Source organism: Ictidomys tridecemlineatus, unplaced genomic scaffold (genome assembly GCF_052094955.1).
Source record: "Ictidomys tridecemlineatus isolate mIctTri1 unplaced genomic scaffold, mIctTri1.hap1 Scaffold_161, whole genome shotgun sequence".
In the NCBI taxonomy this organism is placed as follows: domain Eukaryota; kingdom Metazoa; phylum Chordata; class Mammalia; order Rodentia; family Sciuridae; genus Ictidomys; species Ictidomys tridecemlineatus.
In genome coordinates, this window is record NW_027521410.1 from 90,047 (window position 1) to 102,231 (window position 12,185).

Below are 12,185 nucleotides of genomic sequence, written 5' to 3' on the forward strand. Positions count from 1 at the left end.
TGGCAACCTCTCACTGCATTGTGACCACAGCTAATGCTGCATTTTATGTTCCAAAATAACTAAAAGAGAATTTAAACATTCTCACCAGAAAGAAACAATAACTGTTTGAGGTGATGGAAATATGAGCCTGATTTACCATTCTACGTTGCAAACTAGTCAAAACTTCACACTATGCTCCAAAAATGCATGCAACTTTCATTTATCCAGTAGAAATAAAACTTAAGGAAATTTTAAACATGGGTAGCAAGGTCATGATGCCCTTCACAGGGGCACTTAAGCATGGACTCACAGAGGGAATGGTGCCCCGGGCTCGTGCACACTTGCAGACATTCACATACCTTTCAGCTGGTGCCTCCCCTGGGAGGGGATAGTTAGGGTCTGTGAGCCCAATACTAAATCATTAAAACAAGCCAACGTGGACGTTTCCTTCTGCCATTTTTCCTGAGAAAATCGTATACCTTGGGCTCCTCATGATGGATGTGCCCTCAATTCACTATGACGACGACCCCTGAGGCTTTGGTCTGCCTGATCACACCTTCTCACATCTAAAACATTTTGAGTCCACCAGCTTTTCTTTGTTTCCCATCTGGTTCATTTTAATACTTGTGATCTTGTTCTACTGTGATTAATATATTTATTTATATGTACTTAATTTATACTACACTTTCATTTTGTGATAATTGATATGTTAATGAGTAAAATATTAATTATGAAATCTTAGGAAAATAACACATAAAAAATGAATAAAGACCATAAGTACTAATATTTGGCACAGTCCAAAGTACCTTTAAGTGCCATCCAGGGTTCAACAAAATAAAATATGGAAAGTCTTTGTAGAATACAATGGAATTTCATTAAAAAAAAAAAAACAAGAAAGAAAGAGCTCAACGACCCCTGGGATTCCCGGTGGGGAAGCTCGAGGCTCCTGGGTAGACCAGGTCAGGCGCGCAGGGCAGGCCCTGGTGGAGCCCCCACGCCACACTGCCTTCTCAGCCTTCTCAGGGCTGCCTTCAATTCCTTGTTCCTCAGACTGTAGATGACAGGGTTCAGGGTGGGGGGCACCACGGTGTAGAACACAGGCAGCAGAAGGTCAGAGATGGAGGGTGAGCTGGAAACGGGCTTCACGTAGGCGATGCTGCCAGACACCAGGAAGAGGGTCACAACCACGAGGTGAGGGACACAGGTGGAAAACGTTTTCCACCTGCCCTCCTTGGACGGGATCCTCATGACGGTAGAAAAGATGTACCCGTAGGAGAGCGTAATGAGACCGAAGCACAAAATCACAAGGCTGGTAACGAAGACCATGACTCGGACCTCAGGGAGGATCGATGTGGAGTCCAGGAGGCTGAGCAGTTGGGGAATATCACAGAAGAAGTGATGGACTTGGCTGGACCCACAGAATGGCAAGGAGAAAGTGGCCACCATGTGCATGAGTCCAGAGATGCCGCCACTCAGCCAGCACAGGGCCACCATCCTGACACAGGCACGCTGGCTCATGATGGCCTCGTAGTGCAAGGGCCAGCAGATGGCCACACAGCGGTCATAGGACATCACCGTTAGGAGGGCCGTCTCAGTGGACGCCAAGTTCATGAAGAAGAAGGCCTGCAGGGCACACCCCCAGAAGGAGATAGAGGTGTCCTGGGTGAACGAACTGACGATAGACTTGGGGACTGTGACGGAGATAAAGCAGAAATCCAAGAAAGACAGGTGTCTTAAGAAGAAGTACATTGGGGTCTGCAGGCGGACGTCCACAGTGGTGACCATGATGATCAGGAGGTTCCCGGTGAGAGCCGCCAGGTAAACTAGTAAGAACAGGACCGCATGTGTGGTCTGAACCGTCCAGGAGTCTGCGAACCCCACAAGGAGAAACACCACAGCCTCGCTGCTATTCCCACGTGCGGCTGCTCGGCTTCCTCCTAGGATAGAAGACTGGGTTACAGCTCTGTCTACATGGCTGCCTGCAATGACGTCCCTGAAGCAGCCAGGCAGGTGACTGCTGCATGACAGATCACACACATGCACAGGTGGAAACTATCTTGCTACCTGAAATCTCCACCACACAGCAGAGCACTCGATACAAAGTACAGCCTCAATAAATACAACATAGGACCTGGAGAGATGAAACTAACATAGAAAATGACACAGGATTTTTATAGGAATTGCATTAAATCTGTGTAGTACTTCAAGTCGTAAGGCCATTTTGACAATATTAATTCTGCCTATCCAGGAGCATGGGAGATCTTTCCGTCTTCTGAGTTTTTCTTCAATTTCTTTCTTTAGTGTTCTGTAGTTTTCTTTGTAGAAGTCTTTTACCTCTTTTGTTAGATTGATTCCCAATTTTTTTAAGGCTATTGTGAATGGTGTAGTTTTCCTAATTTCTCTTTCAGTAGATTCATCGCTGATGAATAAGAATGCTTTTGATTTATGGGTGTTGATTTTATATCCTGCTACTTTGCTGAATTAATTGATTGGTTCTAGAAGTTTTCTGGTGTACTTTTTTTGGATCTGCTAAATATATGATCATGTCATTGGCTAATAGTGATAGTTTGAGTTTCTCTTTATCTATTTGTATCCCTCTAATTTCTGTCTTCCGTCTAAGCAGGCTAGAGTTTCAAGGATGATGTGGTATATATATTTATGGAATATGACTCATCTTTAAAGAAGAATGAAATTATGGCCTTTTCCAGTAAATGGATGGAGCTGGAGAATATCATGCTAAGTGAAATAAGTCAATCCCCCAAAAACCTAAAGCTAATGTTTTCTCTGATATACAGATGCTAATTCATAATAAGGGCAGGGACACTAGGGAAGAATAAAGTTGCTCTAGCTTAGGTAGAGGGGAGTGAAGGGAGGGGAGGAATAGGAAGGTGGTAGAATGAAGCAGACATTACTACTTTATGCCACATATATGACTACACGACCAATGTGATTCCACAACACATACAATCAAAGAATGAGAAATTATATCGCATTTATGTATGAAATGTCAAAGTGCATGAATGCATTTTACTATCATATATCACTAATTAAAACACACTAAAGAAATTATAAAGTCAAAACAAAAAAAGAAAATTACAGGGGACCATGAAAAGAAAAGGATCTGACCACAAAGATAAGGTATAGTATCCACAGAAGAGAGAAGTAGCCATATGTGGGGAGAAATCAGCGGGGCTGCTCTCGTCTGTGGAGCAGACGTATTTGGAAGTGTGCATTTGTTGCTATGGAGGGTGGGGGGTCTTCAGGGCTTCTCAGCTTTGGTGACAGTGGAGTGAGTGGGTTACATGACCTGGAAGGCACCTGCCCCACAATGACTGAGAGCACTGCCCTCCTCGATGCCCCTCGCAGGGGCACACCACAGCTCCTGGGGCTCTGTACCTCGTCAGAAGCAGCTGCTGAGCGCTGAAGGGGGCATGTTAGTGGAGGACGCAACCAAGCACAGCACCAGGGGGCATCTGCTCTGGTTGACAAGAGGGGACGAGGGACAGAGGTGGTGTCCTGGACACACTGGCCTTGCTGTGTGCTGTTGGAGACAGGTGGGAGCTGCTCCTGGGTCAGGTCTTGATGAGTGTTTCGCTGGTTTTTAGACTGGCGTCTAGAAGACAGCGTGTGGAGACAGGAGGAGGATCAGAGTGTGCCCACATCAGGGTCTGCTGGGCCGCAGCTGGGATGGGCCTTCCCTCTCATGCCTGGCCCTCAGCTCTCATCCGCAATATGGGACCCAGCAGCAGAATCCTGAGCATCCGGCAGCACGGCTGAAGCACTGAGCAGTTTCGGTGACAATCTTCTCCAGCGTCTGGCTCCCACTGTATTTGTTGGGTTAGTCCAGTGAAACGGCATCTGACCACATTCCTAGTCTCTGTGAGTGTGTCAAGCCACTCTCAATAGAACTTTGCCCGTAGCAGTTCATGATCAAGAATGTATGCACAACAAACTGACTCCCTGCAGAACTGCAGGAGTTCCAACACCTGTGTGTGCTTGTGAAAGCTCAGCTACCATCGGCACCACAGCCGCTTAGGGCAGGTCCACAAGAACACCCAGAAGGAAACTCCAGGGGAGTGGGCCAGGGCTCTTTCCCTGGGAATCTTGTCTCTCTCCAAGTTCCAGCTCTCTCCACCTGCCCATGAGCCCAATGTTGGAGGGACACCGAAGCCAAGGGTACAGAGGAAGGCTCCTGTGAGCTGGAGGAGCAAGCTCTCGCTGGGCTCTGTCTTCACTGTGGCTTACTGCAGCCAAATGACTTCTACCTTCACTCAAATGGGCTTCAAAGGACTGTATGCAGACAACGATCATGGGGACAGAGATGGAGGACCCAGGCATGGGCTCTGCAGAGCAGGATTGGGCCAAGACACTGGGATTGCCTCATTGAAGAGGATGCTTAAGAATTCAGCCAATGTAAACACTTTCATTTATGCACAGAACACACTTTCATTTATGCACAGAACACCCCTTCAACCTCACACACACACACATACTCTCTCTCTCTCTCTCTCTCCATAACTGTTACTTCTGAATAGTTCAAACCCATAAGTAGAGACTCTAGGCGACCATGGTCCTTTTGCCCCACACTTTCGGCAATTATACACCGCTCATGCCAAGATCTGAAATAACTATCATACAAATGAAAGAAATGAATATTTATTCTAAAATTCATGGTCCTCCATCTAGACAGCAGATTAGGAGATAATGTGAAAATCCAAAAGTGCAACCTACGGATAAAGAAGTAAAATAGCATTTCTATCATTTTCCTCACCAAGTCTGGGATCAGACTTACTGCATGGTGTGGACTGATTGCTAGTGAACTGGGTCATGGAGCAACTTCAGTTGTTCAAAATTCCAAACCTCTGTTCCTTTGTCTGAGATGGAACCTCAGCTTCTATGAGTATCTTTTAGGCCAAATGGAGAAATGGCTTGATCTCACGGTGCGGTGTGCTGCAGCCCTGGTCAGAGCAAGATATCTTCGTCTTTCCCTGATCTAGAGGAACACACCTAGTGAGCACCATGCCTGGTGTTCACCTCACAATGCCCAGTTTATGGTCTTTGTAAAAAAAAAAATGCTGGCCAATAAATGAGATCTAGTGAGAGAAATTTTGCATGACTCTGAGCTCTCTGGAGGTAAGTTTCCTTGCATTGAAAATATGTTCTTTGGGAGAAAGAAACCAAAGCACAACTTTGATTAATCCCAGTGGACAGCACTAGTGGGAAATACCTCCTTTATGTGGCAGAAGGTAGAAGACTGGAAATTGATTGTATAGTACTTCGCATGCACCCATGTAGCGTTTTTCTGAAGCAAGGGAAGCTTCAAAATCATATGTGGACCACAGACATTAGCCCAAACATGGAGCCTGGATCTAGATTTCTGTTCCTCTATTTTATTCCTAAACTTCAACCCAATGGGTCTATTCCTAAGTCCTTCCTCAGCCCTTCCTGTCTCAAGTCAAATAAGTGTATGGAGAGGACGAGTGTTAATCTTGTGTTTGCATCTTCTGTGAATTGATCTTAAAGATGGACCTTGATGCTCTGGCCCATGCACCTGTCCTCACTCTGAGTGACGCCCTTTTGCACCCACATCAGAACTGAGGCCACTGGATGTCTATTTGGGGTGCTGTTAAATATTGCCTCATTTAAAGTCAAGTTGATATTTATTTGTATGTAGGCATTAGTTTTCTATTAGGAATGTTGATTCTTTGTGGAGGGAATGGGTGGAACATAGTTTTCCTGTTTGTAGTTTGGTATTTCTCTGCATGTAGTCTCTCATAAATACACATTATTAATTTTGTGGAGTGTTTCTAGCCTTCCTTACTTTTTAAAGCTGCTTAGTTTATTTCTTCATTTGTTGAACTATTCTCTTTTAATTGCTAAGGTTGTGGATTAGGACTTTCCAACACTCATCCCTTTCCAGAAATATTAACCTGAACAGCCACTCATGCCAAAACCCAATCACACCAGGCTGAGGAGCTGGGGGAGAGATGGTGGCTCCTGTGTGCAGCAGGAGAGGGAGGTGACAGCTTCCCTTGCCTGTGGCTCCTCTCCCACTCCACGAGGACCATGTGGAGATGGTCTCTGAACAGGAGAAGCTCTAGACCTCGCTTTAGACCCCAGTGCCAGGCCCATCCCAGGGAAACCTAGAGCCAGGCTCTTCCTCAGGGCCCAAGGTCCAGGCAACTCTGAAGCCTTGGTGTCCAGTCTCTCCCTACCAGAGGCAGCTTCGGCAGACCAGGCTGCAGACATGCCCAGCTCCAGGCTGCCCCATGTATGGACTGGCCCCAGTTAGCTCTAGGCCCTCTGCCAGGACCCCTGGACCAAGCCTCCCGGCTGACCCCACAACCAGAGGGTCCCTCCTGACACCTATCCCTGACCCACCTGAAGTCCTGAGCCTGTTCCACCACCAGGTCAGCCCATGGCACCAGGCTACCCAGCCGTCCAGTGCAGACCAGACCCCGTAGTCCAGGCTTCAGGTCCAGCCCAGTGGGAGAGCAGCCCAAGATGGCTCCAGGTCCTGACTGTGCACACGCCTCATGGTCAGCCTGGCACCTAGAGATCTAGTAGCCAGGCCTAGCCCGTGACAGGCCAGCCTTCCCTGCCCCCAACCTCAACCAAAGTAAATCCATGATCCTACTCCTGCCCCAAAGTGTCACCATGGACCCACAATCCAGGGCGGACTCCATGCTGTTGGGAGCCAGGTTGTCCCACAGAAGCCAGCCTCTGAGGTGGGGCCCACCCAGTGGTTTGTTGTGGTCCCATGGACACTAGCTCTAGGCCCACCCAGTGCCAGACTGTCCACCATGGCACCATGTTCTAACAGAACCAGGGCTCAGGGCTGTTACAGAAGACCTATCTGGGCAGAGCCCAGCACCAAGCCAGAGGCTGTGGCGCAGTCTCCAGGCCAGCCCCAAAGACCAGGAAGCCAATACGTCAGCCACACACAGCCTCCAGACTGTCCTCCATGGACAGAGGCTCGAAGCCAGCTCTGGACCCAGGGGTCAAGCCCACCCCAGGAGAGCCAAGCCTCAGGCCTCCCTCCCCTCAGGAGCCAGGTCCAGAATAGTTGTCCATTTTAAATTTGAGGAACATCAGCATGTGGCCTCGAGTGTGAGGGCCACTCTGTCCCCCCCACAGTGCCTCGTGTACACTGGCTGTGACGTAATGTGAAGTCCTGTGTGATGGCCCCTTCTGCTCCCTCCTTGTTGAAGATGCGCTGGCCGTTCAGGGTCTGTGGCCATTGCTCTGCAGGCATGGTCAGCCCTGTCAGCAGTGTCCCTGGAAGCGGGTCTCTGTGTACTTGCAGAGCCATATGCCTTGTTTTGCTCTGGGAAGTGGTTTCTCCTCACTCAGGGACACACTTAATAAACCTATCTTTAAAATAGGTCACACACATAATTTAATGCCAATTTTGGAGAAAATCATTAACTCTCCCAGAAAGGCCGCTGCTTTGTCTGAAACAAAACAAACTGTGGTGTCTCACTTCACACGTCAAAGCCAACACCACAGGAGCCCATGTGCCGATTATCCAGCTGATGAAATCTGTCTTCTAGTATCGCCACATTGTCCCCCTCGCCCTGTTCTTCTCCAGCTACTACAAGACACGAATGCATACCTACCAACAACACACGCACGTGCAAAGCACTTGCTGCTGTCTGCACAGACCCATGGGCTACAGGTGGAGAGCAGGCTGTGGATTTACAGGTGCGACCCAGTCTCACTCGGACTTCTCTACTCCGCAGCTTGAGCTGCGTCTCCTTAGACCTGACTCCACTACTCTCCTTGAGTCGTGAGAGTTATAAGAAAAGACCAGGTGCTGCGTGAGCAGAAAGGTGGTGGAGTAAGAAGCTCTATGCCCCACGGACATACCCCGTGTACCACGACACGTGGCCACACACCTCAGGAGACCTGCAGAGCCCCAGACGCCCAGCAGTGACTCCAGGGAGTGAACGGGAGAGCAGTCCACCTCATCAGGGTCTGCCTCTACCCAGGCCAGCAGAGCTGAGAGGCCCTGAGGAGGAGGAGAGAGGTATGCAGGTCATGCCTGCCTGTCCCAGTACCGCAGGGCTGTTCCTGTATCACCTCCCCAGCTCTGAGGGAAGTGGAGCAATGTGGGTGCTGGGGCAGATGAGAAGAAAGAAATGGCCTGGGCAGCTCTCAGTTGCTGGCAGGCTGTGTGGATTGAGTACTGCCCGGTGGAGGGCAGGGCTGAGGGCCGTGTGCACAGCTGTGGGACTGGGAGAAGCAGCGCAGCCTGACACTTCCCCCTGGGGGCTTGCACGAGGCCTCCGGGTCTTTCCCTGCCTTCTGGAAAGAGTGGACAGTTCAGGATGGCCCCCGCACTCTGCCAGGCTGGCAGACAGAGCACGGCCCCGAGACGTCTGCCACAGGAGGGAAGGGGAGGCACGGAGCCCGCGGTGGTGTCCCGGTGGTCAGCACAGCACTGCAGGGAAAGGGGCTGGAGGTGACACTAGCCCACTCAGCCCTGGGAGACGCCAGCCTGAGCGTCCTCACACGGGGGACAAGAGTGCGACACGCTCCTACCTGGAAAAGGCCCAGAGCTGCCGGGGTCTCTCGGTGGCAGAACTGTGAGGTCTGACCCCACTGAAGCCAGACCTACGTCCTAAGAGAGGGTCCGGCACAAAGCTGCAAAGGGCATGGGACATCAGGGCTCCTGAGCACATCTCCAGTCACTGACACTACGGAGAGAGACCTGTGAATCAAGCCACCATTCCAAAGAAGTGTCTCAGGGGCCCCGAGAGCAGACACCAAGAACGAAGCAATAACACATCAGCACAAGGACAATGTCAACAGAGAGGAGCCATAAAACAAGAAACAGGACATCTGTGGCTGAAGAACACAACGACTGAGTGGAAGAACTACATGGAGAGCTTCTATCTCAAACCCAGTCAAGCAGAAGACGTATAGAAACAGAAGGTGGCAAACATCAGCAAAGAGAGAGATTGACCCCTGCAGGATTGGTGGGAGTGCGCACGGCTGAGCCACAGGGAGTGACCCCAGGTGCAGCCACCAGCCATCGGAACACCCAGAAAAGAACCTTCAATGCGGGCCCTGCAGGTCATGCCCTGAAGAACAGGGAAGTCCCCCACTGGCCACAGCGTGGGGTCTGGTGACGGTGTGTGAAGTGACCTGTCAGGCTGAGCCGAGATACACACCAGCTCCTGTCACAATCTAGGCATCTGCAGAGCCTTAGAAAGTCGGACCCACAAAGATGAGACCAGAACGAGGTGCGGGGTCTGTGCCTCACAGATGTGGCCCCAGGCAGACAGGAGGACCCAGGCCAGGAGATCCGTTGCACGGGGCCACCATTGTGCCCGAGAGCAGTTTATCTTACACTTGAAAACTGCTAAGAACGTAATCTTACACGGCCTCAGCACAAAACAGCAAAACACATGTTAGATAGTGTGGGTTTTATTTTTTTATTTAAAAAATTTTTTTTTTTTTTTTTAGTTTTAGGTGGACACAATATCTTTATTTTACTTTTTGTTGGTGCTGAGGATTGAACCCAGGCCTCATGCATGCTAGGCCAGTGCTCTACCACTGGGCCTCAACCCCAGCCCCAGCGTGTGTTTTAATTACATGGACTTGGCCTTTTCACAAAATGTAGCTATATCAAAACAGCACACTGTGTACACACTTGTGTGACATGTGTCAATTAAAATACGAAAAGAAGGGAGGGAGAAAGAGAAGGTATATCCACCTAATGGACTATCATTCTGGCTTTTAGTGAAGAGGACTCTGCCACTTAGCGGGAGGCAGATGCCCCTGAAGGGCTCTGCAGAGAGCTGGTGCAGGATTCCACTCCCAAGAGGTATCGGAAGTCGTTCAGATGCACAAGTGCAGCTTAGAATGGCGGCTTCCAGAGTGTGGCTGGAGGAGGAGAAAACAGGGAATTCTCTTCTATGGATGCAAAGTTTCAGTCTTGCATGCTGAGGGAGCTCACAAGGAGCACAATACTACTCTATACACTTAACAAGGTGTTGAGAGGGAGCCAGGCACTGTGGCCACACCTATGATCCCAGCAATGCAATCCTAGCAACTCCAGAGGCTAAAGCAGGAGGATCCAAGCTTGAGGCCAGCCTCAGCAACTTCCTGAGACCCTGTCTCCAAAGATGAAAAGGACTAGAGATGTAGCTCAGGGGTAGAGCACCCCTGGGTCCAGTTCCCAGGACCAAAAATGTTGAAAGGGTAGATCTCACGTTGGGTTCTTACAACAAAAAGGAGGCACAAGCAAACTTCTAGAGGTGGTGGACACATTGAATACCGTGACAGTAGTGACCTTCTTAGGGTGTCTGCTTAGGAGACAACTCATTCAGTTGTACACGTTAGATATTTACACCTTCTGCCTATCAGTCACTATTCAATAAAGCTGCTTTTCACAAACGGAAATGCTGTCGTTTGAGCTCTCCTTAGTCTTATTGATTTAATCATGAGATGGTCAGAACAGCGGTATTAGATCACCTTTTCTTTCAAAATACTTGTGTCTACCATGCGTGCAGGGACCTTCAGACCAGGAAGGAGATGCACCAGGTCATGAAAAAACATCTGACACGTTTTGTTCCTTTGACCCTTCTGAGAATCTTGACATGCGTCTGAGATAAGAAAGAACTGATGGAGAGGAAGGGCTGAACAATACCCACTGATCTGCAGATCAGGGGTGAGTAGGGACCTCAAGCACGCTCCCTTTCCCTCGGCTCAGCTCTTGGCCCAGCAAATACATGACCGCTCAGTCCTTGTGAACCCTCATGAGGACAGAGGCAGGGGCAGGTCTGTGGGCATGGAGTGTGGGGCTTGAGCTTGGCTGGCAGAGGCTGGTGTGGGTCCCCACGCAGCTCCTGCCACATCATGTCCGCAGGGGACACAGTTTTCCTGAGAGGAGCTTCCTCAGCGCCCCCTTCACATCCTTATTCCGTAAGGTGTAGATAAGGGGGTTCAGAGTGGGGGTCACCATGGTATAGAAGAGGGAGATGAACTTGCCCTGGTCCTGGGAATAACTGTCACTGGGCTGCAGGTACATGTAGATGCTGGTCCCGTAGAAAATGACCACCACCGTGAGGTGGGAGGAGCAGGTGCTGAAGGCTTTGTACCTGGCCTCCGAAGACCTGATCCTCAGCACCGCTCGAGTGATGAAGCCGTAGGAAATGAGGATAAGCACGGGTGGGATCACAAGGAACAGGATGCTCACGAGAAAGAGCACCAGCTCGTTCACAGTGGTGTCCACGCAGGCCAGCTTGAGAAGTGCAGGCACCTCACAGATGAAGTGGTCCAGCCTGTGGTTGCCGCAGAGCGGCAGCTGCAGGGTGAAGGTAGCATGGATCAGGGAGTTAGCCAGCCCGCTGAGCCAGGAGGCGGAGGCCAGCTGCTGGCACACCCGCGGGCTCATGATGACCACATAGTGCAGGGGTCTGCAGACAGCTTCATAGCGATCCAGCGCCATGACAGCCAGGAGGATGCACTCGGTGGAGCCCAGAGCCAGGGACACGTAGAGCTGCACCACGCAGCCACTGTAGGTGATGGTCTTCGCCGGTCCTCGCAGGTTCACCAAGGTCTGGGGCGCCAGGCTGCTGGTGAAGCAGATGTCCAGCAAGGAGAGGTTGCTGAGGAAGAAGTACATGGGCGTGTGGAGAGCGGGGTCCAGGTACGAGACCATCATGATGGTGAAGTTTCCCAGCAGGGTCAGGAGGTAGAAGAACAGGACAAACACGAAGAGCACAGCCTCCAGGCGGGGGTGGGCCGAGAAGCCCAGCAGAATAAACCCCGTGGGGGAGCTCCCATTGGCCCAGTCCATGCCTCCCAGGGAGCTGCCCCTGCAGAGGGAAGGAGGAGACCCAAGAGGGTGGGCCTAGGCCCTGTGAGAGCCCAAGGGTTCAGCAGACCCAGCCCTCTGTGCTGCTGGCCCTGGAGGCCAACGGCTTCTCCCTCCAGCCCACTGACTGTCCGCAGGAAACCTCAGACACCTTCAGCTTTGGATCTGGTGATAGATGACCAGAGACGGAGTGGGTGTTTGCCTGCGTGTAAAGACTGTGCAGTGACTGTAACGAAAACAGGCTTTCCTCAGATGAAAGGGTGACGGGCCTCTGTGCTGTGCCAGCCACTGGCGAAAATCTTCACCGAAAACCTGATCACAGGTGCAGGTGGGGGTTGGGACGTGTGCCCCTTCTTGGCCGCCCCCACACGTGCTCATA

At 50.6% G+C, this 12,185-nt stretch overlaps 2 protein-coding genes across 2 annotated transcripts; both read right to left on the reverse strand.

The window, feature by feature from the left end:
- Positions 1-939: 939 nt before the first annotated feature.
- On the reverse strand, positions 940-4,808 carry LOC144372770 (olfactory receptor 14L1-like). The gene is made up of 2 exons (XM_078036022.1): positions 4,772-4,808; positions 940-1,916 (listed from the first exon to the last, which is right to left on the reverse strand). The coding sequence occupies exons 1-2, from the start codon at positions 4,806-4,808 to the stop codon at positions 940-942; spliced, it is 1,014 nt and encodes a 337-aa protein (XP_077892148.1).
- A 5,880-nt stretch (positions 4,809-10,688) lies between these two features.
- Positions 10,689-11,802, reverse strand: LOC144372758 (olfactory receptor 2G3-like). The gene has a single exon (XM_078036014.1). The coding sequence runs from the start codon at positions 11,786-11,788 to the stop codon at positions 10,844-10,846; it is 945 nt and encodes a 314-aa protein (XP_077892140.1). The 5' UTR covers positions 11,789-11,802; the 3' UTR covers positions 10,689-10,843.
- Between the last annotated feature and the right edge of the window lie 383 nt (positions 11,803-12,185).

Coding starts and splice junctions, on each gene's coding strand:
- LOC144372758 (XM_078036014.1), bottom strand. CDS start 11,788: ATGGACTGGGCCAATGGGAGCTCCCCCACGGGGTTTATTCTGCTGGGC.
- LOC144372770 (XM_078036022.1), bottom strand. CDS start 4,808: ATGACCCAGTTCACTAGCAATCAGTCCACACCATGCA. Junction 1,917..4,771: donor CAATCAGTCCACACCATGCA/GTAAGTCTGATC, acceptor CTTCTATCCTAG/GAGGAAGCCGAGCAGCCGCA.